This window comes from Apodemus sylvaticus, chromosome 5 (assembly GCF_947179515.1).
Source record: "Apodemus sylvaticus chromosome 5, mApoSyl1.1, whole genome shotgun sequence".
NCBI lineage: Eukaryota > Metazoa > Chordata > Mammalia > Rodentia > Muridae > Apodemus > Apodemus sylvaticus.
Window position 1 is genome coordinate 12,454,094 of NC_067476.1, and position 24,859 is coordinate 12,478,952.

At 46.7% G+C, this 24,859-nt stretch overlaps 1 protein-coding gene across 3 annotated transcripts; it reads right to left on the reverse strand.

The window, feature by feature from the left end:
- Positions 1–533: 533 nt before the first annotated feature.
- On the reverse strand, positions 534–19,448 carry Zbtb43 (zinc finger and BTB domain containing 43). 3 transcript variants are annotated; one of them, XM_052182241.1, is made up of 4 exons: positions 19,337–19,448; positions 15,106–15,169; positions 12,547–12,631; positions 534–5,327 (listed from the first exon to the last, which is right to left on the reverse strand). In XM_052182241.1, the coding sequence occupies exons 3-4, from the start codon at positions 12,629–12,631 to the stop codon at positions 3,901–3,903; spliced, it is 1,512 nt and encodes a 503-aa protein (XP_052038201.1). In that variant the 5' UTR covers positions 15,106–15,169; positions 19,337–19,448; the 3' UTR covers positions 534–3,900. The 3 variants fall into 3 exon arrangements, with proteins under 3 accessions (XP_052038201.1, XP_052038200.1, XP_052038202.1); XM_052182240.1 differs by having other exon boundaries at positions 12,547–12,635; XM_052182242.1 differs by lacking the exon at positions 12,547–12,631.
- Positions 19,449–24,859: the final 5,411 nt, after the last annotated feature.

The following is a 24,859-nucleotide window of genomic DNA, read 5'->3' on the forward strand; positions in this document are numbered from 1 at the left end:
CTGTGAAATGAGAATCCCTGAGGTAAAAGCATGGGTCCCAGTGAGAAGCAGACGGACGGTAGGGTGGCGAAGCACCCGAGGACTGGCAAAAAGCAGGGAGACCGGTCCGATCTGGAACTGGAAGGGACAAGAAGAGGGTGTGGTACTAAACCTTGCTGTCTGGAGCTCTGGCCTTAGAAGGGGCAGCTGACCACTGCCAACCTGCGCCTAGAGGGAGCCAAGTGTAAAGTCCCTCGGCTTCTCCATCACACGCCTCTCACCCACATCTTCGATGGCTCCCGACCACAAGCCAAAGGCCAGTCAGCCTCTTCCCAGGGGGAAGAGGGAACCAGGGAACACTCAGAATATCTTGCAGACTAAATTCGAGGTGGGTGGGTTTGGAGGAGCTAACCATCAGCACCCACTCCTGAGATCAGGCCCTCGCGGCACCTGTGAAAGGGCCTGTGTAGTTTTTATGTATCGAAAGGCGATGATGCAACTTTTAATATCAGAGTACAAAAGCCAGAACCAAAACATGAGTGAAACAACACACGTTTGTACAAAATGGACAGGTAACATTTATTAAAACTTGTCATACAAAAGGACATGGTCTCTTCTATAAGAAGAAAATATTAAACAGTAACATTCAATTAAAACGACGCTGTACACTGAAGACAGCAATTCTAGAAAGAACTATTTAACTTCTAAAACACAGGTGGTTCACAAAGTATCCATGATATGCACCTATTGACAATCTGCTTATCATCCCATGGTTCTGTGGCCTAAGAGTCACCTGACTTGCATAAATAAAATAATTTTCTGGAAGAAACATTGGGATCCTCATAAAAAGAAAGGAGGCAGCAGCAACTGACTTGACACAGGCTTCAAGCAACTTTTAAAAAGAAAAAAAGTCACATTTGCTAACAGTGTTCCAGCATCTTCCCACAGGGCACTATCAGTAGAGGTTTGCAAACTAGTACCTTTAAATATGTAAATAGCAGAGAGAGAACAAAAAGAAAAACAAAACCAAAAGCAACCCAGGATTCACCGGATAAGGTTAGTTTACCAGTCAAAGCAGCTTAGGAGGCCAAGGGCAGCCTGGCCTGTGGTCCTCAGCATTTCCAAAGTATCTGAGAATTTAGGGAGCAACCACACCTGTGGGCGAGGCAAAGCTCTGCCCCAATCTTGGGGACTCAGAGTATGCCACTCACTGTAGCATGCAACTTTCCCTACAGCTAAAAGCCTGTCCAGGGTTGGGAGTAGCTCAGGAAACTCCTCCTGCAAAGAAGGAGCACCCTTAGGGCAGGCTCTGAGAAAGTGGGCAGAGGTGGTGAGAACCAAGTCTGAGGTCAGGGGCCAGGTAGGGCTCATGAGAGCACAGGGCAAACAGCAACCCAAGAGGAGCTCCTGTGACAGGTGCATCCAAGATTGAAGGCATGGGCCTGCAGATCATGAAATGCATCCAGTGGGCCTTGAAGCCCTCTGTGTGAGGACTGGAGAAAACCAGTCAAGGCTCAGAGTGGAGACGTACACTGGGCTGGCAGGCCACCGACAGAATCCCTGAAACGCTGGACAGTGCTGCTCACAACTGTTCAAGCTCTTCTGGAAGGGTGAGGATTTCCTAAGGCAGTGGTGAGGGAGAGACTAGTACTGTAGCAGGGCAGGCTGCCAGAAAGGCTCTCTACCCAGAAAGGTAGGTCAGAAGCCTCACTTTAACCTTCTGGACTATGGACGCCCCACCTTCTCACAGGGTCTGTCACATTCCAACTGACAACCCAAGGACCAGGGTGTCTTTTACCCCCAAACTCTTCCCTGCAAGGGTCTCTCTCAGCTCTTGAATGAATAGACTTCACGGGAGCCAGCTCATGATCTGTTCAACAGGCAGAAGGCATGAACGTGAAGGTTGCTTCTGACAATAGAACGGCTTAACTGCCCCAGTGTAGAAATATTAAGAAGCCAAAACCACTTCACCCTCATCCAGCTCAGGGTCACCCCTAAACCCACTGGCCTCTCGTGTGGAGTAGGAGGCGTGTGAACGACTACATTGCTATCCACTTCTCGGGGACAAGGACAGGGCTGCTGACTGGCAGACACTGGAAGATCATCTGAATGTAGCAAACCACTAGGAGGTAATACCTAGTTTCTAGGTTAAAAAAAATAAAATAAAAAAAAAAACCAAACCCTACATCTATACTTTATTATAAGTATTATAAGTTTTAATACAAAGTGCTTTTATATGCCAAGACTAATACAGTGTTTGTAAGTAGATCCCTGTTTTGTAATCTTGATCACAATCGTTTACTGGTGAGTCCATATTTTCTTTTCTTTCTGGACAAAGGGGTCAAAGGTACATCCTTCATGTCAGAGCCTGACAATCAGAGGCTTTTGCCAGAAATGTCTGTCATGTTAGAGAAAGCCAAACTTTCAAGTGAAACATGATAAAGGAGTAAAACCCTGCCCTACTGTCTAGCTGGCTTTGACACAGTGCAATCAGAGCAGTCTCAAGTGAGGGAGTGGCCTGTGAGCATGTCTGGCCAACAGTCTAGACTGTCAATGTTCACGTTCCTGCCCAGAGTTTCCTCAAAGATGGTAGTGTGAGCTGACATAAACCTTTTCCTCCCTAAGCTGCTTTGGTCAGTGTGTTATCCCAGCAAAGGAAAACACACCAGACCCCTACCCAGCAAGAGAAGAGCCTAAGGACTGTCACATGCTCAAAAGCTTTCTGAACACAAGCTTTCTTTCTATCCTAAAACATCTAACCATGCAGAAGAGACTGCAAGGGCAGTCTTGTCCTTGCAAAGGTGGTGGTGGTGTATGTGCGTGTACACGCCTGTGTACATAAACTACTGGGACTTGTAAACGCAGCTTTCTCTGTGAGCCGAGAACACGCATCTGTAGATGATGCTCGATGTCGGGCTCCTTTCCCCCTGCAGCCACGCTCCAGCTCTCACAGAGAGCTGACAACATTGCTCGGCACACCCTCTAAATCAGCTCTCTCCACACCAGTGTTTTTAAGATTCCTTTCTCAAGCCTCCTGTTTAGGTTGCTGCCTCTCACTCACTGAGTATGGGAATGTCTTGCCCACAGGGAACTCTTAGCCGTGCATTCTGGCTTAGTCTCATGAGCTGTGGCCCCTGGCTGCCTGCTCTTGTTAGGAAGCACCATGATCTAAGGCAGAGAGCCACAGGCCACTGCTAGCCAGCACTGTCATATGTCACTGCAAAATGGTCGTCTCCTGTCATTAAGTGAGGGAAGCTTAGGATAACACACCAACTACAAACACCTATCTCTGGCACCCATAGACTTAACCAATTAGAATTAAACATAAAATTGTGCCTTATCCAGAGTCTGCAGCATGGTGACAGTGTCCTCTGCTTTGGACTCAGAAGCTCCAGCTAACGTTGCCACAGCTTTAACTAGAACCTTTAGAAGGCATGAAAGTAGACAAAAAAGAGCTCTGCTCACATCACAGCTCAGCCCAGGAGTCCTTGCTGTAGCCTTGAGGGGAGCAGCATCCAGTGATGCGGCTACTAGAGCAAAGCCCAGAAGCCCTGCAGGAGAGAACAAAATGCAACAAGAGCTCAGGGCAATGGTGACAGCCAGCCACTGCCACCGGATGGAGTGATGGGTTAGATTCTGCTACCCAGTCCCTGCCTGGCCACTGCTGGCCGGAAGGCTGTCTTACTACCTGGGCACTGGGTGATCTTAGCCCCAGCATCCATTCTAGGCCAGGATGAGAACATACAGATTTGAGAAATTAAATCTTTTAATTGGCCTACTTAGAGCTGGTCTTTCAGAAATATCTTCCTTTTTTTTAAGCCTCTCTCATAATAGCAAGTGGCACGCATCATCTGTGCCCAGATTTGCATTAATTACCATAGTTTATTTTTATGCATGCCACTCAAGGGCCAGACCCTATTTTTAGTTAGCCTCAGTTGTATTCTGCTCAGCCTTTGCAGCTTCATAGGACTTGGTACAAGAAGTCACATGCCTGTGGAAACTGTCCCTCCACATAAATCTCTTTGCACAGATATTGCACTCATAGGGCTTTATGCCTGTGTGAATTTTCATGTGGCCAACGAGATGGTGCTTCATTTTGAATTTCTTACCACAGACACTACAGCCATACGGGCGAAGGCCGAGGTGCATGCTCATGTGTCGATCCCGCTGACTTTTGTGCGTGAAACTTTTCCCACACTGACAAGGATACAGCTTGTCGGTGGCCGAGAATCCTAAGTGGGACGCCTCTTCTTTTATCCCCATCGCCATTTCAATATTTTCACTGTAGCCTGCGGCAAGGGCGGCCTCCTGTTTGTGTCCAATTAGATTCCCACCCAGCTTTTCTCCGGAGAACTCTTCCATGGAGGAGCCATAGAAGTCCACCTGTTCGTCATAGCTGCTGCCCTCTGCTTGCTCATCAAACTCTACTTCCACTTTCTTCTCCACAATTTGGAACTCCTCCTCTGCTCCTGAAGGCTGGGCTGCGTGATCTGTCTGCATGGTATTGACAGACTCAGTGACCTGGTGCTCATCGTAGGCTGCATGCACATCCATGCCATCCCACGCCTGTTCCAGGCGCTCAGGCTTCACGTGGATCCAGCGCCTATGAGCCATGATGCTCGGCTTGCTATACAGAGGCCGGGTGTAGTGGAACTCGGCACTGTCATTGGTCCCCTCCTCGCCGTCCTGGCTGGCCATCTCAGTGCTCAGCCGGTCGTGTTCCGTCGACGAGTTACTGGGCAGGTACTCGTGCTCGGTGACCTGAGAAGACAGCTCGTCTTTGGTGCTCTCCTCTTCATTCTCGCCGTCCCTCAGTTCCTGGGCTTTGGGGAAGTCAGTGTGGCCCCCAGAGCCCAGCTCAAAGCTCTCAACCAGGCCATTGTAGTTACTGCTACTGGGAGACTGGTGGTCACTGCCGTGGTTTAGCTTCTGACACAGGACCGTGGGGTTTCCCTCCAGAACCTCGGTGCACTTGTCCACCACATGCCACATCTGGAGGAAGCTGGCTGCTGTTAAGTAACTAACAATTTCTGGAGCAGGCATGACAAGGCGTCCTGTGTAGCTAAATAAAAGGATGTTCTCAAATACTCTTGGGTTCATCACATCAGGCAAAACAATTCTCCTACTGTTTTTCAGGAGTACTTGGTCACAAAAGTAGGGTGAGCTGGCAGCAAGAACAGCTTTGTGTGCCTGGAAAATGTGCCCTTGGACAACAATGGAGACGTCACATAACTGTCCTTGCTGGCGCTGCTGGTTTAGTTTCTGCAGAATGGTGCTGGAAAAATCTGGAAACTCTACTTGAAAAGAGTTTGTTCCAGGCTCCATTTCATCACCAATCTTGTTTAGTGCTGCAAGAGAAAGAAACATTAGTACCAAGCCCGGCCTCGAAGAAGCCTATCTACCCTGTCACCCAGCATTAAAACCACCAAGACAAGTTCCCAAGTTCCATCAAGTCCCCTTGCCTCTGAGCACTTATTTATGGGCATCAGTCCCCTGAGATTGGCTTGTAGAAGCTGAGGATCCCCAAAATAAGATCCCCCCCCCCCCCCCCGACACAGCAACTCTCCATTTTGTCCTGTCTGTGAGTAAGGAGACAGAATCTACAATGAATATATCTCCAAGCATACAAATTCTCTCAGTAAAACAAACTATTGCTAATTAAGACAAACACAAATCTTATCAAAATAACTCAACTATAATCCCTGGGCTCCCCACATTTACCAAAACTAGAGGAAGGAACAACAGTACTGTGGGAGAGGGGGGCGTGTAGCTGGGGATAGAATGCATGCTTAGCATGTATGGCTCACTAAGCTCCACCTCCATGTACACCCCAAAAGAAGAGGAAAATAGAAAGACAGAAATGCTCACGCAAAGGTTCTTTGGCAGGAATGAACCAGGTCACAGTCCCATAAGAACGGGACAAGTGCCCGGTTCCCCAGGCCCAGGTAAAAGATGGGTGTGGCAGCCAATCCTGCAATCCCTAAAGTTTCTGGATAAAGACAGGATCCCCTCACTCCAGTTCTGGCCAGTCAGTCTAGACAATCTAGTTAGCTCCAAGTTCAAAAAATAAAGCAGAGGACAAAAGGATGACCCACGGCTTCCACACACAAGCTTGCACATGTGCACATGTACAGACAAAGAAGGTGACCATGGACTTGAGTTCAGGAAGAACTGAGGGAGATGGTATTGCAGTCACATAATAAGAAAAGGGATAAACTCAGTCTTTTAGCACTAGGAAATAGGAACTATTGCTGCTGAGCAGTGTAGGTCATTCAGGGTCATGGAGATTACCTCCTTGAGAACTTCTGACATGAGCAAAATGAGGTTTTCTATCTGGTTGTTTCTATACTGCTGAAAGACTTCTAGACCTACTAGGAAGTTGCTATTGTCCCTGCTACTAGACTTAGAAAACAGTAAAGAGAGCCTGTGTTGCTGCAGGAAACACCTGGTGGACACTGCATGAGACAGTTCCACTGAGGACTGGCTCCCTTGTCTTCAAGTCCTGTTGGTGCCCTCAACTCTACAGTGTCTTAAAGTGCACAGGACCACCCAGAGCAAGGGCTGGGAGATGGCTCAGGGGGAAAGTGCTCCCCTGCAAAGCATGAGACTGGGAGTTCAGACCCCAGCACCCACGAAAAGCTAGGTTGAGTGTGGTGGCCCGCCTCTGATTCTGGGGGAGACCGGTCCCTGGAGCAAGCTGGCTGGACCAGCTAAAATGGGTGAGCTCCTGGAAAAGTGAGGGGAGGCTCGATATGCAGGTGAGAGTGACCAGACACTCGGTGTCAATTGCTGGCTTCCACGCAAATGTGGCTTGCACACATGAGCATACACTCCTCTCACCATCTATCACTGCCACGTATCACTTGATCGAATACTATAAAGCAACCATCAATAAATACCAACCTTTCTAAGTAAAATATAAAGAGCCAGACAACTCAAACAAAGATCAAAAGCCATTCTTCTTTAAAGAACTTAGCTTATGATTACTTTTTAATGTGAGCGTGTGGAGGTAGAACCCTATGTGAAGGCAGACCAGAGGTCAGCATTAATCTGTTTCTCAGGGGCTTCCACTTGTGATTTTAAGACAACCTCCAGGCTGGCTAGCTATCCAGTCCCAAATAATCCACCTTGTCTGCTTCCCCAGTGCCGGGGCTACAATCACATGTACACCACTCCAGCTGTTTATGTAATTGCTGGGGACTGAACTCCGGTCCTCATGTTTGCTGGGCAGTTCACCAACTGAGCCATCACTTATAGTAGTTCTTAAAATCTTCCTTATACCCAGCACTTGGGAGACAGAGGCAGGCGGATTTCTGAGTTCAGCCAGGGCTACACAGAGAAATCCTGTCTCAAAACAACAACAACAACAACAACAACAACAACACAACAACAACAACAACAGCAAAAATCTTCCTTATAACCCTTGTATCATCCTTCAGTTCCTCTGAAGTCATGCTTGAGAGACAGGAGAGATGACTAGTGAAGAAACTGAGGTGTTCTTAACAATTGTTTGTTCTTAAGTCTGGCACAATCACTCTCTCTTCAATCCCTACCCCTTTTCCCCTGTAGTCCTGGCTTACCTATGGCTCTATAGACCAGGCTGGCTTCAAAAGCACAGTCCAGTCCCGCTTGCCTCCTGGGTGCTGGGACCAAAGAAGATCACTACCAGGCCTCCCCCTTTCTTCCTCGTCTCCCTGGACTTTGCACTAGGTAAGTGTCTGCCTCTGAGCTCCAGACCAGCCCCCTTTGTCCTTCCAATTATCATTGCTGTTCTTTTTTTTTTTTTTTTTTGGTTTTTCGAAACAGGGTTTCTCTGTGTAGCCCTGGCTGTCCTGGAACTCACTCTGTAGACCAAGCTGGCCTTGAACTCAGAAATCCGCCTGCCTCTGCCTCCCAAGTGCTGGGATTAAAGGTATGCACCACCACTGCCCCATATTATTGCTGTTCTTATGTTCAGTTATTTCAAGCTTTCCTCAAGTTCAAAGCTTGTTTTAACTAAGTAGAGAGATAAAACCAGGTCAGTGTTAACCCCAGTGGCCTTGGAGGTTTTTTTTTTTTTATAATTTTTTAAAAGATTTATTTATTGTTATATGTAAATAAGATGTAGCTGTCTTCAGACACACCAGAAGAGGGCATTGGATCCCTTTACAGATGGTTGTGAGTCACCAAGTGGTTGCTGGGATTTGAACTCAGGACCTCTGGAAGAGCAGTCAATGCTCTTAACCACTGAGATATCTCTCCAGCCCGGCCTTGGAAGTTTTTCATATCGAGTCACTCTGCCTCCTCCAAGGAGACTAGAAGGCTGGGCTAGTCATTAATAATGTTTACATAAAACCATGCTTTTTGGACAAAACATTGCTTTATGGTTTTGGATTTGTTTTTTTGTTTTTTTTTCCGAGACAGGGTTTCTCTGTATATCCCTGGCTGTCCTGGAACTCACTCGGTAGACCAGGCTGGCCTCAAACTCAGAAATCTGCCTGCCTCTGCCTCTCAGAGTGCTGGGATTACAGGCGTGTGCCACCACAGCCCAGCTGCTTTATGGTTTTATATATCCCAAAACATTGCATAATAACAGAGCATAAAAGTATTTAGGTGCCCTATCTGTAAAAGGGAATCTGCATGGTGGACTGGTGTCTAAGTAAACTCTGAGAGCAGCCTCTGGGTATTTCTCCCCACTGTAGAACACTGGTTTCAAAAGGGCAAGAACAATGCTCGCACAGAAGCAGGAGTGCAGTTTCACAATAGCTGTCCTGTGATCCAGAATTGCTACTTGGAGGACAGACTCCCTTCAAGATCAGCTCTGGACCACGCTGAGAATATCCGGACTTTAAGATAGGAAAACACCACAACTGCCCCTCCTTCAGGTTTAAAACATCAGAAGAAAAGAGGAGAGGGTGGAGGTTATCAGGGTTAGTTACTACCTCTAGATTAAAACAATACAAATCCCCAGCTATGGGGGGGAGACAAAACATTCTAAACATTACATACCATTGTCCCTTCCTTTAATTGTCAATCTGACTGGGTTTACCAGATCAGCACTGCAGGAAGCAGATACACTTGAAATGTGCTAAGGAGATGGGAAGGATAACCCTTCATTGAGACAATACACACAGCGCAGCTCCTCCTCCACGTAGCTACAGCTTGCAGAATTTCAAACAGCCTGTCTACTTTTCTACCTTCCTGTCTCTTACCAACTCCCGCCTAACTCCACAGCGCGCGTGCCCTGAGTGGAGCTTTCCTCCTCTTCCTCGTTTTTATTCATCACTTTCATTCCAGCAGCAGCCGAGACTCATCTACCTGTCTCGCTCTCACACATTCTAGTAAACAGTTCCCTGAGCTTCCTGGAACGCCTTACAACTCTCTCACCAAGGACACAAAGTCTGCTAAAGGAAACTGGAGCCCTGTTGGATGACTGCGGTGCTGGTTCGCCCACGCTGCTGTGGTTATGCATCTGAACTCAGTTAGTTCAAAGCTGGGCACAGAGGGCACACTGGAAGGCCAGCAGGGAAGCCTAGGTAGGACTGTGCCTTTGAGGCCCACATGGGTTCACAGTGAGACTGCCTAGAATAACCAACAGTTAACTGAAGACCACATATTTCACCACAAAGGGCAAAAGTAAGTATGAGATATGCCTTGCTTGTTTAGCTGGGTCAAGGTGGTAACTGACCCTGCCGTAGGATGGATGGATGTGGCCTTCCTCCGTAATCTCTGACCTTGGAGACACACTCAGAAGTGGCTACAGCCTGTTTAAACTACAGCTGCTGTTTCAACTGGCTAAAAAAAAATCAGTTCCAAGATTCACTAAAAGCCAATAAAGCAGATGCATGCAAAGTACGGGTGAGGGTCGCCGCCACAGGGAGCACGTGCTATCATTCCACAGGGTTACAGCCTGGCAGAGGGACGGTCAGACAGACACTCCAACGCATGGATCAAGGCAAAGCCTGAAACACCTAGGAAGGAGCCAGGATGGGGTGCACGTGGGTCCTTCACTACCAAGTCTGAGGCTCCGGGCATCAAGGCAGGCTCTCATTCTCACACAAAACATCATCCAAGTGATAATGAGCTGAGCTCCCAATCCTCAAGCTGTGAGCCACACACTATGCTATAAGATATCAGATACTCCTGACCTCAGCTTCCTGCCCCCGGCAATCCTGACCAATCCTGACCGAGCAGCAGTTAACACCTCATCCTGTTTGCCAGAGGCTGCTGGGTCCTAGCTAGGTTGTATAGTCTCTGCAGCCCAGTCCCAGAGGACATACCTGAATCAGATTGGCCTGTGGCTGTAGGAAGTGCCCTGATTACTAACCACTGTGGGAGGGCCCAGTCATCCCTAGGCAGAAAGACTTGGGCTGTGTAAGTAACAACCATAGAGTAAGCCTGGTGATCCAATTAGAGCGAACCAGTAAGTTTTCCAAGGTTCCTGCCCCATGTTCCCTTCCTGGTCAGGGGTGGGGGGGACCTGGTAAGTGTAAGCTTCCTCCCCAAACGACATTTAGACGGGGTTTCACTCCAGTAACAGAATGAAATGGTACAACCCTGAACTTAAGCATTAAACATGAGGGCTGAGGCAGCACCACGCACCTCAGATCAAGTGTTGTGAGGTTAATGAGGTGTTGGACTAAGGCGGGAGGAAGCCTGAAGTTGGGGCTAATGCAAGGCCTCATCAAATATAGTCTAGGTGTGAGAAATAAAAATAGTACGTCTGGAAAATAGGGAAAACAGTGATGGGATTTACAGAATTGGGGGAGCGAGTTGAGCCACAGTGGTACCATTAGAAAGAGAGAGGGAGGAAGGGAGCGCGTGCGAGAGAGACTATGATAACCTGAACTGAGTGCACACAAAGCCAGGTAAAAATAACAAAGATTCCAGAAGGCATTTCTCCATAGAGCAAGACCCTCGTGGTCAGAGCTCAGCAACAGCAGAGAGGCTACCTGCTATGTATGTGTGAGTCACCTGGTGCCAGCCCAGCACACCTCCCCCACCCCAGCACACCTCCCCCACCCCAGAAAACAATGAAAACTACAAGGGACGCTTTTCTCACCCATTAAGATGGCGTGAAAAATGAGGGCCGTTACCAACTGTCAGTGGTGTCCTGTGGAGAACAGAACCTCACACACTGCTGGTAGGCATGCAGAGTATAATAGCTGCAGAAATGGGGCTGGAGTTTCTCCGACAAACAAGGATACAGAGCAGCAATTCTTCTCTTAAGTATACTCAGCAGACGAGAACTCATGACGTCCATACTAAAGCACATACGTCCATTAACAGCATCATACAAAAAGCCCCAAGCAGAAACAATGAAAACAATGTGTGTGCCGAGGAATGACTACAAAACTACAGCACAACCTTCTAAAAGATTACCTGGCGGGAAGAAAGAGCACAGTAGCCGGTAACCGGAGGGCCAGGGATCCTGGGAAGGAGCCAGGGCAAAGAGAGCTGCTGGGCCTGCCTGCAGCAAGCTCTGGGTTTTACAATCAGCATAATAAAGAAGGAGAGAATGAAGGAGGAAAAGACTAGTTGGGGAGAGGAAGAACAAGGGGGGGAGGAGGGCAGGAGAGAATGGGAGTGTAGGAAGGGGTGGGGGTTGATGGGGGCGGGGAGCTAACTCAAAAGTCCACAACTCTAACATTCCATTACAAGACAGTTCAAAACACACTGAACGCATCAGTGGCTGTCAGAAGCTAGATAGAGGTAGAGAAAAGCAGAGCATGGTTAACAACTTGACAGCCACGATGGCCCACACACACCTTCAGTCCCCACAGAGGACTCTGTGATTTGAGGCTAGCCTGGTCTATAAATCAAATTCTAGGACAGAGAAACCCTGTCTCAACAACACCACAACCTAAAAAAGAACTGGGTATCTTGTATGGAGATCAGAAATTCTACAGTTGTGGAGACGTATGTGTGTAAATATGTGAACATGCTAAAAAAGACCTCTGAATGCTCAATGGGTTTAAGATAATAGGGGCTAAGCCCAGGGCCTCACACAAGTTAGGCAAGCATCCTCAGGCTTCATCTCCAGCCCATGAACTGTTTTTATTAAATTATTTTAGGGAATAATGCAAGGTAAACTGAGGTGCCAACGGCCAGTTTTCTTTTTGAAAACATTTGCTAGTCTTGCTTTGTGAAAGTCTCACTCTCTCCATCCCCCACCTCGGCACCCTGAGTGCTGGGTTACAGGTGCACGCAACCACACCCAACTGCCAATGCCAACTGTGAAGGCTTGTGACTGGGCACTACTGTATGCGGCTCTACCATTCTGGAGTAGGAAACACCTTGGGTGGGTAGCCATGGCTATCAACATGGGACTATGGTAATGGAGCTACTGACACTCTGTAGCACATGAATGAGGGAGGGTCCAAGACCATGGAGGGGCTTCGGCTATTTCTCCCTCATGCCCCCACCCCTCACTCCCCAAGTGAACTACAGGAGGTGAGAGGGGACTCCATAAGGCTGCTTGCTTCCTAGAGGTCATCGGCCATGCTGGAGTGGAGCTTACCCATGTCCTGTAAGCAGCCCCTCACCCACACTCTGTAAGGAAGCCCGATACAAGCCCGATACACTCACTGGTTCGACAAGTTGGACTTTGGTGGAATCGTACTTTGCTCTGTCCTTGGTGCCCTATCTGGGTTGAATAAACGTTTGTTCGCATCTTCCTAGGAAAAGTTAATGCAACACTGGGTAACTAGGAAAATGTTATCATTAATACATATATAAGTATGCACACAAACATAATTGTCTCACAGCATCTGTGGGAGTTGGTTCTAGGACTACCCCTCAAATATCAAAAATCTGTGGATGCTTAAGCCCTCTGAAGAAAATGATGCATATTCACGTGCCACCTGCTCATGTCTTCAAGAATATTTTGAACCATCTCAAGATCACTCACACTTCCTGACAGGCTGTGTAAACAGTGTCAGACTGCACTGATTAGGGGACGGCAAGAAAGTCTATACACGAGCAATAGTTACCTTCCTTTTAAAAAAGATTTCCTGTATTTTAAACTATGTGTACATGTGTCTATGTAGGTTTGTACAAGTGAATGTGGGTGCCCCTGGAGGCCGGAGGCTGGTACTAGACCCTAGGAGCTGGAGCCCCAGGCAGCTACCCAACATGGGTGCTGGGGACTGAACTCCTCTCTTGGAGAGAAGGATGTGCTCTGAGTCACTGAGCCATCTCTCTGGCCCTGTCTCTCAACATTTTCAGTCTGTGAAGGGTAGGCTCCTCTGTACACAGACAGAGAAGCAGCTTGTGTATAGAATGTTCTACACAGACACTGTATCAGACTCTGCGCACTAGTACTTTATAATCTCTACTTCATTTGGTCCTGCTTGCAACAACCATTGATAGTTACTGTGACAAAACCAAGAGGCCAACCTATTTGCCCAAGGTCATCTACTAGGAAGAGGTGAGATTAAGACCAACACACGTATTCAGGCCAGTCAGAGTCTGAAACGTGGGATGCAGTAAGACAGAAAGGAAGGTAAGCACCAGTGTGTTTCTCAAATTATTTAAATAATCCTGGTTGCTGTTCAGGAGAGCTTCAAACTTGGGGCAATCCTCCTGCCTCAGCCTCTTGAGTAACAGGATTATAAGGCATGAGCCACCACAGCAGCTAATTTAGATTATGAGCAAACCATTTAGAATCTTCAGGATATTTGTCAACATCAGAATTGAATGAGCAAGCAATTTTATGTTGCCTTTCACATAATTTTAAAACCCTAACTGCAATGATTCTTCTAAACTAATTCCTCCAATCCCAACCCATTCATCATTCACAGAAGCTATATGCCTCCCCCTTTCCCTGCCCCCTGGAGTTTCTCTGTGTAGCCCTGGCTGTCTTGCAACTCACTCTGCAGACCAGGCTGGCTTTGAATTCAGAGATCCGCCTGCCTCTGCCTCCCGAGTGCTGGCATTAAAGATGTGCACCACCAGCCCCCAGCTGCTGTGACTTGGCTTTGTAAAGTGGAAGATTAGAGCTGGTGCTACGGCTCATGAGTAATGGAGCCTGCTGCCAGGCTTGAGCTCAGTCCCCGGGACCCACATGGTGGATGGAGGCCTGGCTTTCCCAAGTTGTCTTCTGACTTCACATGTGGGCACAGGCCCATGCACATACAAAGTAAATAAGAGTGTAATAAACATTTAAAATCAAAATAATGAGGAAGGCAAAGGGCTTTGTATTGAAGCCTCCCTTGAAATAGACTGCCTCTAAATCACCCTTCCATGCTGCTGAGCTGAGCTGAGCGTAGACACTATTTATTCTTCAGCTAAGAAAATTATGTATCAAATCTCAGACACCACTTCAACAGGGACTAAACACCCTAAAAGAGCAGAGACAGTGACGAAACAGGGAGGCAGACCTACCAACTCCTGTACTGAAGCCCTCCAGGGATGTCTTTAATGGGAACATATGGTGATTTGCATGCTCACTCTAGAAGGCACAAGCGAGCACAGTAAATGTTGCTTTAGGAAATTTAAAGTCTGGCACAAATGTAGAAAATACCAACACCCTGTGCCTACCAAAATTCTTCTTGTTGGTCAAATGCCTTGCATCCACAAAACAGCCTATAAACCTGGACCCTAGAGCCTCAACATCCTACTGGGTTCAGAGAGCAAGTTTTGCTCAGATTACAGCAGCAGCGGGTGGGGATGGGGGTTGGGGGGAAGGCTCAGAAGTTTAATTCTAATGAATACTTTCTAAGTAAAAAAACTCATTTGGCAGAAACTTCTCTCTGAAATTAATGTATTCTAGTGAGAAGCCTTAAAGTGTACAATATTTCTTTTTCGGAGATATCTGATCTACCCATTAAATTGGCAAGGGGTTAGGGAATGCCTATGAGTACTGGCTGCTTTCTCAGAGGACCCAGGTTTGATTCCCAGCACCTACATGACAACTTTTAACCATTTCCAGGCCTTGGTGATCTGATGCCAATTTCTGGCCTCTGTGAATACCAGGCACATATATGTTGTACAGGCACACATGATGGCAAAACATCCTCACATACAAACAAATAAACAAAATTTTAAGTTAAAAATAAAATCTGAAAAACTACATTGTTTTTGCTGATAGGAAATTATTATAACATATAGTCCTAAAAATACATTATTAGTAAATGTGTAGCTTACCCAAGAGCAAAGCCGTGTTGTTCCCAGGATAATGTTCCTTATGCCATGGCCATCAAAGAGCAGTCTGAATGGATAGAGAGAGAGAATGCATTTCTCAGTTTTGCTTTAAGTTAAATCACACTCGTTTCTGAAAGGAAAAATCACACTGAAAACTTAAGGTGCTGGGTTTGAGACAGCTTACTGGTTCAGAGTTCTCGCTGCTCTTTCAGAGAGTTCAGTTCCCAGGACCTATGTCAGGTGACTTACAACTGCCTGTAATTCCAGCTTCAGGGGATCCAACTCCTTCTGCCCTCCGTAGGTACCCAATACACATGACATGCATGCACATACTCACGTATGCAAATAAAAATAAATCTTATAAAGAAAGGGAACTTGTGTGTACATGTGCTTCCCTGATAAACAAGATGAGGAGCAGACAGTAATTAAGGCTGCTGCTGGCCAAAGTAATCCCAGAATTCAGGGCCAGCCTGAGCTACATAGCAAGACTCCCATCAAAGCAAAAAAAAAATTTTTTTTTTGGATTTGGTTTTTTTTCCGAGACAGGGTTTCTCTGTATAGCCCTGGCTGTCCTGGAACTCACTCTTGTAGACCAGGCTGGCCTCGAACTCAGAAATTCGCCTGCCTCTGCCTCCCAGAGTGCTGGGATCACAGGTGTGCGCCACAACCGCCCGGCTCAAAGCAAAATTTTTAATTAGGAATTTTTATTCTAGAAGCTCTTGGCTTCTGTTTCTGTAGTATTTTTAAATAAAGTTTTATTACACTTAAACTTGTGTTCCTGTGTTGTGCCAGCCTTGGAGCTGGCACACAGCACACATGGAGGTCAGAAGACAACTTGTCCTCTCCTTCCACTACTTGGGTGCTGGGGACCAAACCCAGGCTGTCAAACTCCGCAGTGTGAGCAGGGCCAGGCCATTTTGTACCACTCCTCCATCTTGGCTGAACTGTGTGACGATTCCTGAACTCGGGATGTGCTTCTATAGACTCTTGCCTTCCTGCCTGGTCAAACGCAGGAATGGCCCGCCAGGAAAAATGTTTATTGATTACCTAAAGGTCTTAGTTATAAGTGACTACTCATCTGTCACCCGTAGCAACAACCAACTGCAAAGTCAAAGAGAAACTTGCCAGTTTCCTTCCCTCCTCTCTTCACACCACTAAGGGACTGTCTGCCACCGTTCTCCTCCTGTCCGCACACCTCTAAGGGACCGTCTGCCACCGTTCTTATGTTCTCCTCAGACCCTGCCACACTAGTATCTACGTTATCCATGCAATTCATCGCTCTTCTAGAACATGTTACCCCAAAGAATAATCTGCCTCAGTGGTCCCCCTCGATCTCCAAACCTTTCCTAATGGTGTAGAAACCGCGGAGAAAGCTCCCTGAAGGAGGCTGCTTCCTGGGGCCCCTCCACCCTGTTACTGTTTTCTCCCCATCCAACCCTAGCCTCCATTTCCCACTGGTTTTCCTGGTGGTCCATCCATTTGTTGACCCTTTCCTAAAAACTTCAATACTGGGTCAGAGTGTTCTGGTTAGGCCCTGCTGTCTTTAAAGAGTCTAAGGACACTTATTTTCATTAGTTTAATGTTAATGATATGTGTCACACCCCTGGAAGGGACTTCTGCTAGGGAGGGAAACTGAGGCAGCATGTTGTCTAAGTCTGAAAGATTTTTGAGACCCTGAGGGTTTTGGTGAGCTAACTGGGTTAGCTAAGCAGCCCAGCAGGAGCATTTGACTCCTTACAGTTCAGAAGGTCAGCTGGAGCTGGCAGCCCCACAGAAAACCCAGCTCTTGGGAGGTGAGAGGAGGAGTTCAGGGAGCTACCCTGGGCTATCCCAGACAGGATGCATGTTGCAGTTTTGACAGCTGTAGCTACTGAGGTCATGATGAAAGCACGTCTGGCAAGATGAATGTTTCTGGTGATACAAAGGATGACTCCACTTGGAAGAACTATGAATGCAACTCAGAAGCAGACAGTCTTCAAAAGAGCAGGGCTCAGAATGTCTTGGAAAGACATTTGTTTCCTGGGCACTTTAACTGATGGATCTTTGTTTGTTTTTCTGGTTCTAAGACCAATAGAGTGTGCACTGATTTTATTCTTTAAAACCCTAAGTCAACGTGTTTTTAATTAGGATAAAGAAGTACAAGTGCCGGGAATGAATTCTCCAGGCAGTGTTTCTTTTCTTGGTGAATCAGAAAACACTTGATGGCATCTAAGAGTCAATGAAATACAACAGTAAGTCAACTGTTAGCCATATTACAAAGTTTGAAGCCAGGCATGTTGGCAAATCTTTAATCCAAGCACTCAGGAGAAAGAGGCAGAAGTATCTTATAGTTTGAGGCCAGCCTGTCTATATAGAGAGATCTTGTCTCAAAAAACCAAACCAAACCAAACCAAACCAAGGTCAGGTGTGGTGGAACACGTCTTTATTCCCAGCACTTGGGAGGTAGATCTCTGAGTTCAAGACCAGCCTGGTCTACAGAGTGAGTTCCAGGACAGCCAGGACTATAGAGAAACCCCGTCTCGAAAAAGCAAAGAACCAAACCAAACCAACTAACCAACCAACCAAACAAACAAACAAACAAAACACAAAATAAAATAAAAAAGGCAAAGGCCTGAAAAATGACCTTAAAGGCAAGTAAGGGTTATAAAACAGAAAAAACAAACAAAAAACAAAAACAAAAACAACAAACAGGCCTAGCTTATGAAAAAAGAACAGGCCATTTTCTACTCTAACAAAGGAGTATTTTTTTAGCTTTACAAGCTCTTTGCATGTCAAAGGTAATGTGTTTCTCAAGTTGCCCCTCCATAGATCTCTGCATTGACTCCAAAGGGGCCAGGAGAGAGGAAGGTGGAAACTGTTGCCACAAGATTTAAAGTAACTCTGGCCCCATCCCCTTTCTAAGCCTCAGCTGAACCAGCTGCTGTGAAGGGCTTGGCTTGCATCACTACAAGGGATTCAACTAAATGTAGCAAACCACAGTCAGTTATGTTGACACTACATCATTCACACTGTTGGGCACAAACCATTTCTAGAATGTTCTTACCATCTCTTAAAACTCTGTATCCAATGAACAGGCAGCCTACTTGGCTCTAGCAGTTGATAAATTATGTTTCATGTCCTGTCTATCCCAGATACTCCACTCCAAAAGTTTCAGTGTTCATCCCTACCATGTCTCTCTCTATCTCAGACAGTACTTTGGAAACAAACAAGGAATGAATTCCTATTAGTTCTTCACTAAGCTGCTCCTAGAAACTCTGCTAAGTTAAGGGTTTCAAAGGCAGATGGAAGTCTGGTCTTTCCTAAGTCTGTAGATGGTGGCCTGGTTAAACAGGGCTGTTCCAAACATCCTGGAGGCCAGGATGCCACCCAGGAGGCCACCTGGGGTTTCTAGAAAGAAAAAAGGGTTGTGGAGCTCTGTGCAAACCACTGGGGAAATCAGTTCAAGATTCACTAAACTGCCTAAATACTGAGATGGACCTTCACTGGGAAGGCCAGTAGCTCCAGACACTTTGTTAGGTTTGGTGACACTTGTCAGAACTGAGACCAGATTGTGATCGGGCCACTGGTAATGCTGCCTGGCCAGGGGAGTTTCACAGGGTCATGAGTCACCTTCTATGGCTCAGAGGTCCAGGCAAGGCCCGCCCTGCCTAAACAAACCCAGTTAGGAGAGACACAAGAACACAACATTGGCCGAGAAAGAGAGAGAAAAAAAGACAGATAAATGGCCAAAAAGTCGGTGTGACATTCGGGCTCTGAACCAGAGGGCAGCCCGAGGGGGCAGAAGCAGGGTCAAAAAACACTGAAGCAAGGAGACAGAGGTAAAGCAAAGTCCAAAGGTACAGCACCAGAGATGCAAAGTGTAAACTCCAGCTGACAAGAGGCCAGGTGAGGACAAAAACAAGTGACAACGGTCTGACAAAGAGGCGAAACTCAGAGCAGCAAGGTTCTCCTTCGCGGCGTCGGTTCGCGCGTGGGTGGGTGGCTCGATCCCGAGGTCGTCCCGGGGGCGGATTCCGAGCGCTCCAGCCTGCAGTGCACCTGCCGCAGGGTGACCTTGGCCAGGAGGTTGCCCCGGAGGCCCCAGGACTCTAAGCCGGGGCACCGGGGCTTCGGAGTCACTCGCGCTGTCCCGCATCACCGCTGTTGGAGGGAGCGCAGTGTCCGGTGTCGCGGACACTCGTGACCCCGACCGCGACCTCCCGCGCGAGCACCCAGCCTCCCCACCCCGCCGTACCTCCAGACGGCTCCGCGCCCGTAGCTCCAGCCTACCGGAGCGTCCCAGTTGCCGTATCAAGGCCTTATTCTCCGCTGCCACCTCGGAGACAACTTCCGCCCGAGCCTCTCGCCCCTCGGATACGCTTTCTGATCCCGCCCCCGAAACTGCCAGTGCTTCCGGAGGCGTGTCGCCGACGCTGTGGTGTGCGCATGCTCCAGTGTCCTTTCGGGGCGGGTCTTCAGGAGAGCACGCTCAGGGGGCTGGCGCCTGCGCAGTGATCTCGAAGAGTGATCTGAGTTGGTCGCTCTTCGCACTTAAGAGATAGTTCAGCATGTAAAGGCTCTTGTCGCCAGACTGTATGGCCTGGGTTCTATCTCTGGAACCTATGGTGGAATACTGACTCCTGCAAGTTATACGCTAACCTCAACAGGCGAACTATGGTAAACGAATGCTCACACACACAAGATGGCTTTGAAACAACTATGTAGCTCCAGTTGGACTTAAATCCACCTGCTGAGTATCAGGATTGCAAGAATGTGTCTCCATAGTTGGTGTAGGGTGGATACTCCGGCTGGACCAGACGCATTTGTTACTGTGTCTTAGGTCAGACAGTTTCCCAGGTGTGCGCGCCTACTTTTGGGCTCTGGAACTCAGACATTCAGAGAGGAGGTTGGGACTCTCCAAAAGAATTATTCAAAGAAATTCTGGGAAGGCTGGAAAAATGGCTCAGCGGTTAAGATTACTTGTTTCTCTTCCAGAGGACCTGGATTCAATTTCAAGCACCCAAATGGTAGCACACAGCCTCAGCAACTCCAGTTCCAGGGTCTCTGTTTCCCTCTTCCAGCCTCCACTGACACCAGGCAGGCAAACAGTAGCCAGACTTGTATCTAGGCAAAACACGCATACACATTAAAAATTTTTTTTCAAAAGTTCGGGGAAACAAAACGGAAGAAAACAAATACTGAAGCACAGAACTGGGAACAGGTGCAGAACATCTTGCTAGGAGAAAAATGTCGGGATTAAGGGAATGGCTTAGTTGGTAAATCCTTCGAAAAGCATTGCAAACTTGAGGATCTGAATTCAGTCCCCAGAATCATATAAAAATTGCAGGTGTGGTGGCAGGATTTTAATGCCAGTGCTGTGGAGGCAGGGGTCAGTGAGTTTCAGAATAAGAGAGAACCTGTCTAAAAGGAGTGGTTGGCATCACTGATAGTGACACTTGGGGTTGTCCTTTGACCTGAACAACCACCCATACATTTATATATCCACATCTGCATGAACACACATACAAATACACATGTATATAAAACCCGGGGGCTGGGGCTGGGGCTGGAGAAATGCCTCAGAGGTTAAAAGCACTGGCTGTTCTTCCAGAGGTCCTGAGTTCATTTCCCAGAACCCACATGGTGGCTTACAACCATCCATACTGGGATATGATGTTCTCTTCTGGCATGCAGGCATATAAGCCAAATAGAGCACTCATATACATAAAACAAATAAATCTTTTAAAAAGTTGAGATGGGTCGGAGGATAAGCTTGAATATGAAGTCGATTTGGGCTATGTAGGTAATTCTGGGTCAACCTGAACTGTGCAGTTAGATCTTGTCTCAAAGAAGCAAAACAAAATAAAACCCCAACACATCTGACGGTAAAGCAGTTAAGAATCAGGGCAGCTGCTTGGCATCATCTGAACCCCACACTCTGTCTCAGTCTTCTTGCTTTGCCTGCCTTGGTCCTTTTTAGAAAAAAATGGTGAGCCATTTAAAGAGTGTATTCAGCTCGACGGACACCCCAAAATACCTTCTCCGAATCCTCCTGCAGTGGCCTCTATGTCTACTTGTGGCAAGAAGTTGATCACAGGTTATGCCTGATCCAGTACCACCAGCTAATCATGAGATGGCCAAAATGGTTTGGGCCAAGTCTGAGTCATCAGAGACAGCAGAGATTAGTCTAGTTTCCCCAAGTTCAAGGAACCACAGCTGCTCCCCGAACAAACTGTTTATTCGACCTAAAAGTTCCTGGGGAAATTCTTGGAGGCATTGCTGGAGGTCATGTGTCTTAATTGGGTAAAAAAAAGGGGGGGGATGGGGTGGGGCTGGAACACTTATCCTTGAACCTGATTAAAAGTTATTTTTTGTTTAATATTGCTTCATTTATTGCATGTTTATGTGTATGAGTGCTTGTGTCATGGTGTGGGGGTGAGGTTGGAGGACAACTTAAGAGAGCTGGTTGTCTCCTTCTTCTGAGAGGGTTTTGGAGGTTGGACTCAGGTCATCGGGTTTGGTGGCTTTACTTGCTGACTCATCTCACTGGCCCCAGAGTAGTTTATTAAAAGATATTTTAAAGACAGACTTTAAGTAACAGAGAGGCATGGGCGTGGGCTTCCCAAAGAAGGGCCTCACTTCATTGTCTACAATAATCCCGTATGGGGCTTTGAATGAAGTTTGAAGTTATTATCTTGAAATATTTATTTTCAAAATATTCCCAACAGTATTAAAATTGTATGTAGGTGCCTGTGGATGCCAAAAGAGGGCACTGAACTCCTCAGAGCTGGAGTTACAGGCAAGTGAGAGCCACCCAGCTTTGGGCCCTAGAAACTGACCCTGGGTCCTTTGAATGATCAGGAAATGCTTTTCAGCTGTTTTATGCTGTTCAGCTGAGATCCTCAATGAGCCTGGTCAGCAAGACCCACCCTGTAGTAGTTTCACCATGAAAGGACCACAAAGACAAAAAAGAAAGTCTATCAGGTAGCTGTTGTCAACCCCAATGTGGTGGGTTACAACAAGACCGTGTTCATTTATCTGTGGACAAGATCTTCAGACTTGTTTTGAACTTGCTACACAGAGGAGAATGACCTTGAACTGCTTGCTTCTGTGTCCCGAGTGCTGGCATTAAGGGCATGGATCGTTATGTCCAGTCTATGCCGTCTGAGGATTGAACCCAGGGCTTCATGCATGTCAGGCATGCAAACTACTAGTTGAGTTACAACCACATATATTATACATATATATAGTTACACATATATGTATATATGCTTATATGTGTACATAAACACATACACATATATATATATATATACATATGCATCTATATCTACATTCACATCCACCTCCATCTCTATCTCTATATATCTTGAGTTGTGACCATCTAAGCTTAGATTCTCTCTGCAGGTGAGCCAGGTCTATTCTGAATGAATTCATTTAGGCAGACCCAGCCTGAAGGGACATCACCAGTCCAGGAGCTGCTCTCCTGACCGGTCAGAGGTTCTAGCACTTTAAGCCTTCTCTCGTGTTTTCTTTGCTAATATTTAAGTGTCCAATTAAAGCCAAGATAAGTCCAAAGTCAAAGGGCAGGGAGGCACATTCTACTTTCAAAGGGAGAAGGGGTATGGTCCTTTTACAATAGTCTTGAATAGGTGGCTATATTGATCTATTGAGAATCATACATCAATTGACCCCAAGCTTCCAATGTTATGTCAGTGTGAGTTCCTCCTGTATGTAAGAAGTAATCATTATGGCCTATTTCAGTATGAGGTGCATTTAGCGTGCATCAGAACATGCTGAGGAGAAAACACTAAACCTCTATCTTCCCTAGCTGGCCTCTGTGCTTGCATGCCTGGGGGCTTTCAGTCTAGGGATGAACAGTCATTAGCATTATGCTATGTGACTGAGCCCACATATCAGAAAAGGAGGGACCCTCCTGCAACAGGATATACATTAATAAGGCTTTGCATCCTGATTCAATAGGAAGGGGAATCTGAGAAGGGGTCAATACCAGACATTGGGAAGGTTGTACCTTTCTAAAGAACTCAGCTGCTGAGAAATTCAGGACAGGGCAGAGAAATGCAATTAGGAATACAAAAGCCTAACTATTCTGCTCCAAAATAACACGCTGGCCACACTCGCCTTTTCTCTAGGCTGATGTTTTTGTGTTAGGCTGTAAAAACAGGAGCCTCATTTGTCTCCTCTGAGTCTCTAGCACTCATTATGATGTGGGGATCATTGTTTCCCACGGTCATGTGAAACACATCACGGTGACCATAAGTCTCTTGAAAGTCTCAGACTCAAAAGCCTTGGAAGACTCAAGGTCTGGGTTCTCTTGATCCACAGTATGTCTGGATGCACCTCGACTGAATTCCAAGATCTGTGAACAAGAAAGGCAAGTTGTCCACCTTCTCCCTCCACCCCTCCACACAGTCCCCCACACAGTGGTGAAACAGCAATATGATAAGCCCAACCAATGTTGGAAAAAGAGGAGAAAGGTGTGTAGGGGCGGGGGCAGAACACCAGTGGTCCACAGCAACTCTGAAATTCCACTGGATGAATATTACCACAAGCTAAGTTTCACTTCTGTTGCCTCGATAAAATACCCTGACAAAAATCAACTTAAGGCTGTGAAGCGTTCATTGTAGCTCACATTTCCAAGTTACAGTCCATTGTTTTATGGAAGTCAAGGTAACAGGACTCAAAAGCTAGCCACAACACGTCCAGTCATAGTAAGAGAAATGACTGTGTGCATGTCACCTGCTTGATTACTTGCCTGTACTCAGCTTCATTTCTCTACTTTTGCTCAGTTTGGGACCCTTGCCCTAGGGAATGGTGCTGCCCATAATGAGCTGGGTCTCCTTACTCCGATCTAAGCAATCTCTCACTAACATTGCCTTTCATGGTAATTTCTAGATAGTGTCAAGTTGACAATTAAACTTATCATCACAACTGGTAAAGGGCTTGTCATGTAAGCATGAGAATCTGAGTTGATCCCCAGAATCCATTAAAAAAAAAAAAAAGGCCAGGTGTGGCAATGTATGTTTATAATTCCAGTGCAGAGGCAGAAACAGGCATAGCTCAGGTGTTTGCTGGTTAGCCGACTTAGTCAACCTATCCTTCTTGCTGAGTTCTAGGCCAAGTGAAGAGACTCTAAAACAAAACAAAACAAAATGTAAATGGCACCTGAGGATGACACTTAAGGTTGACTTTTGCACACAAGTGTGTGTGCCCCGCCCGTGCCCCCCCCCCCCCGTAAATCACATACATGTGTTCAGATACACAGTCCTTCAAAGACAAAAGATTCAATATTTGAGTGTAAGGACTGTTAGGGTATCTGTGATGTTAAACCTGTCACCTCAAACTCACTTTCTTTTTAAGATTTTTTAAAAATCATTAAAAAAAAAAAACTATGTATCTCTGTGTGTATTTGTGTGTGGCTATGTGCATGTGAGCGCAGATACCCTCAGAGGCCAGAGGCATTGGATACCTCTGGAAGTAGAACTACAGATGGTTGTGAGCGGCCTGACCCTGGTGCTGGGACTAGAACTCTGGTCCTCTCTAAGAGCAATATGTGCTCTTAGCTGCTCAGCCAGCTCTCCTGTCAATTACACTGAAAGACTCACAGATGCCTGTAACTCCAGCTCCAAGGGATCTGACATCCTCTTCTGGCACACATAGGTGCACACACACACACACACACACACACAGTAAGTACACACATTGATAAGTCACTAACTTTGTAAGTTACACTTGAGCATGGATTATTAGCTTCCCA

Coding starts and splice junctions, on each gene's coding strand:
- Zbtb43 (XM_052182241.1), bottom strand. CDS start 12,631: ATGCGAACAAACGTTTATTCAACCCAGATAGGGCACCAAGGACAGAGC. Junction 5,328..12,546: donor AAGTCCAACTTGTCGAACCA/GTGAGTGTATCG, acceptor TTTCTCTTGCAG/CACTAAACAAGATTGGTGAT.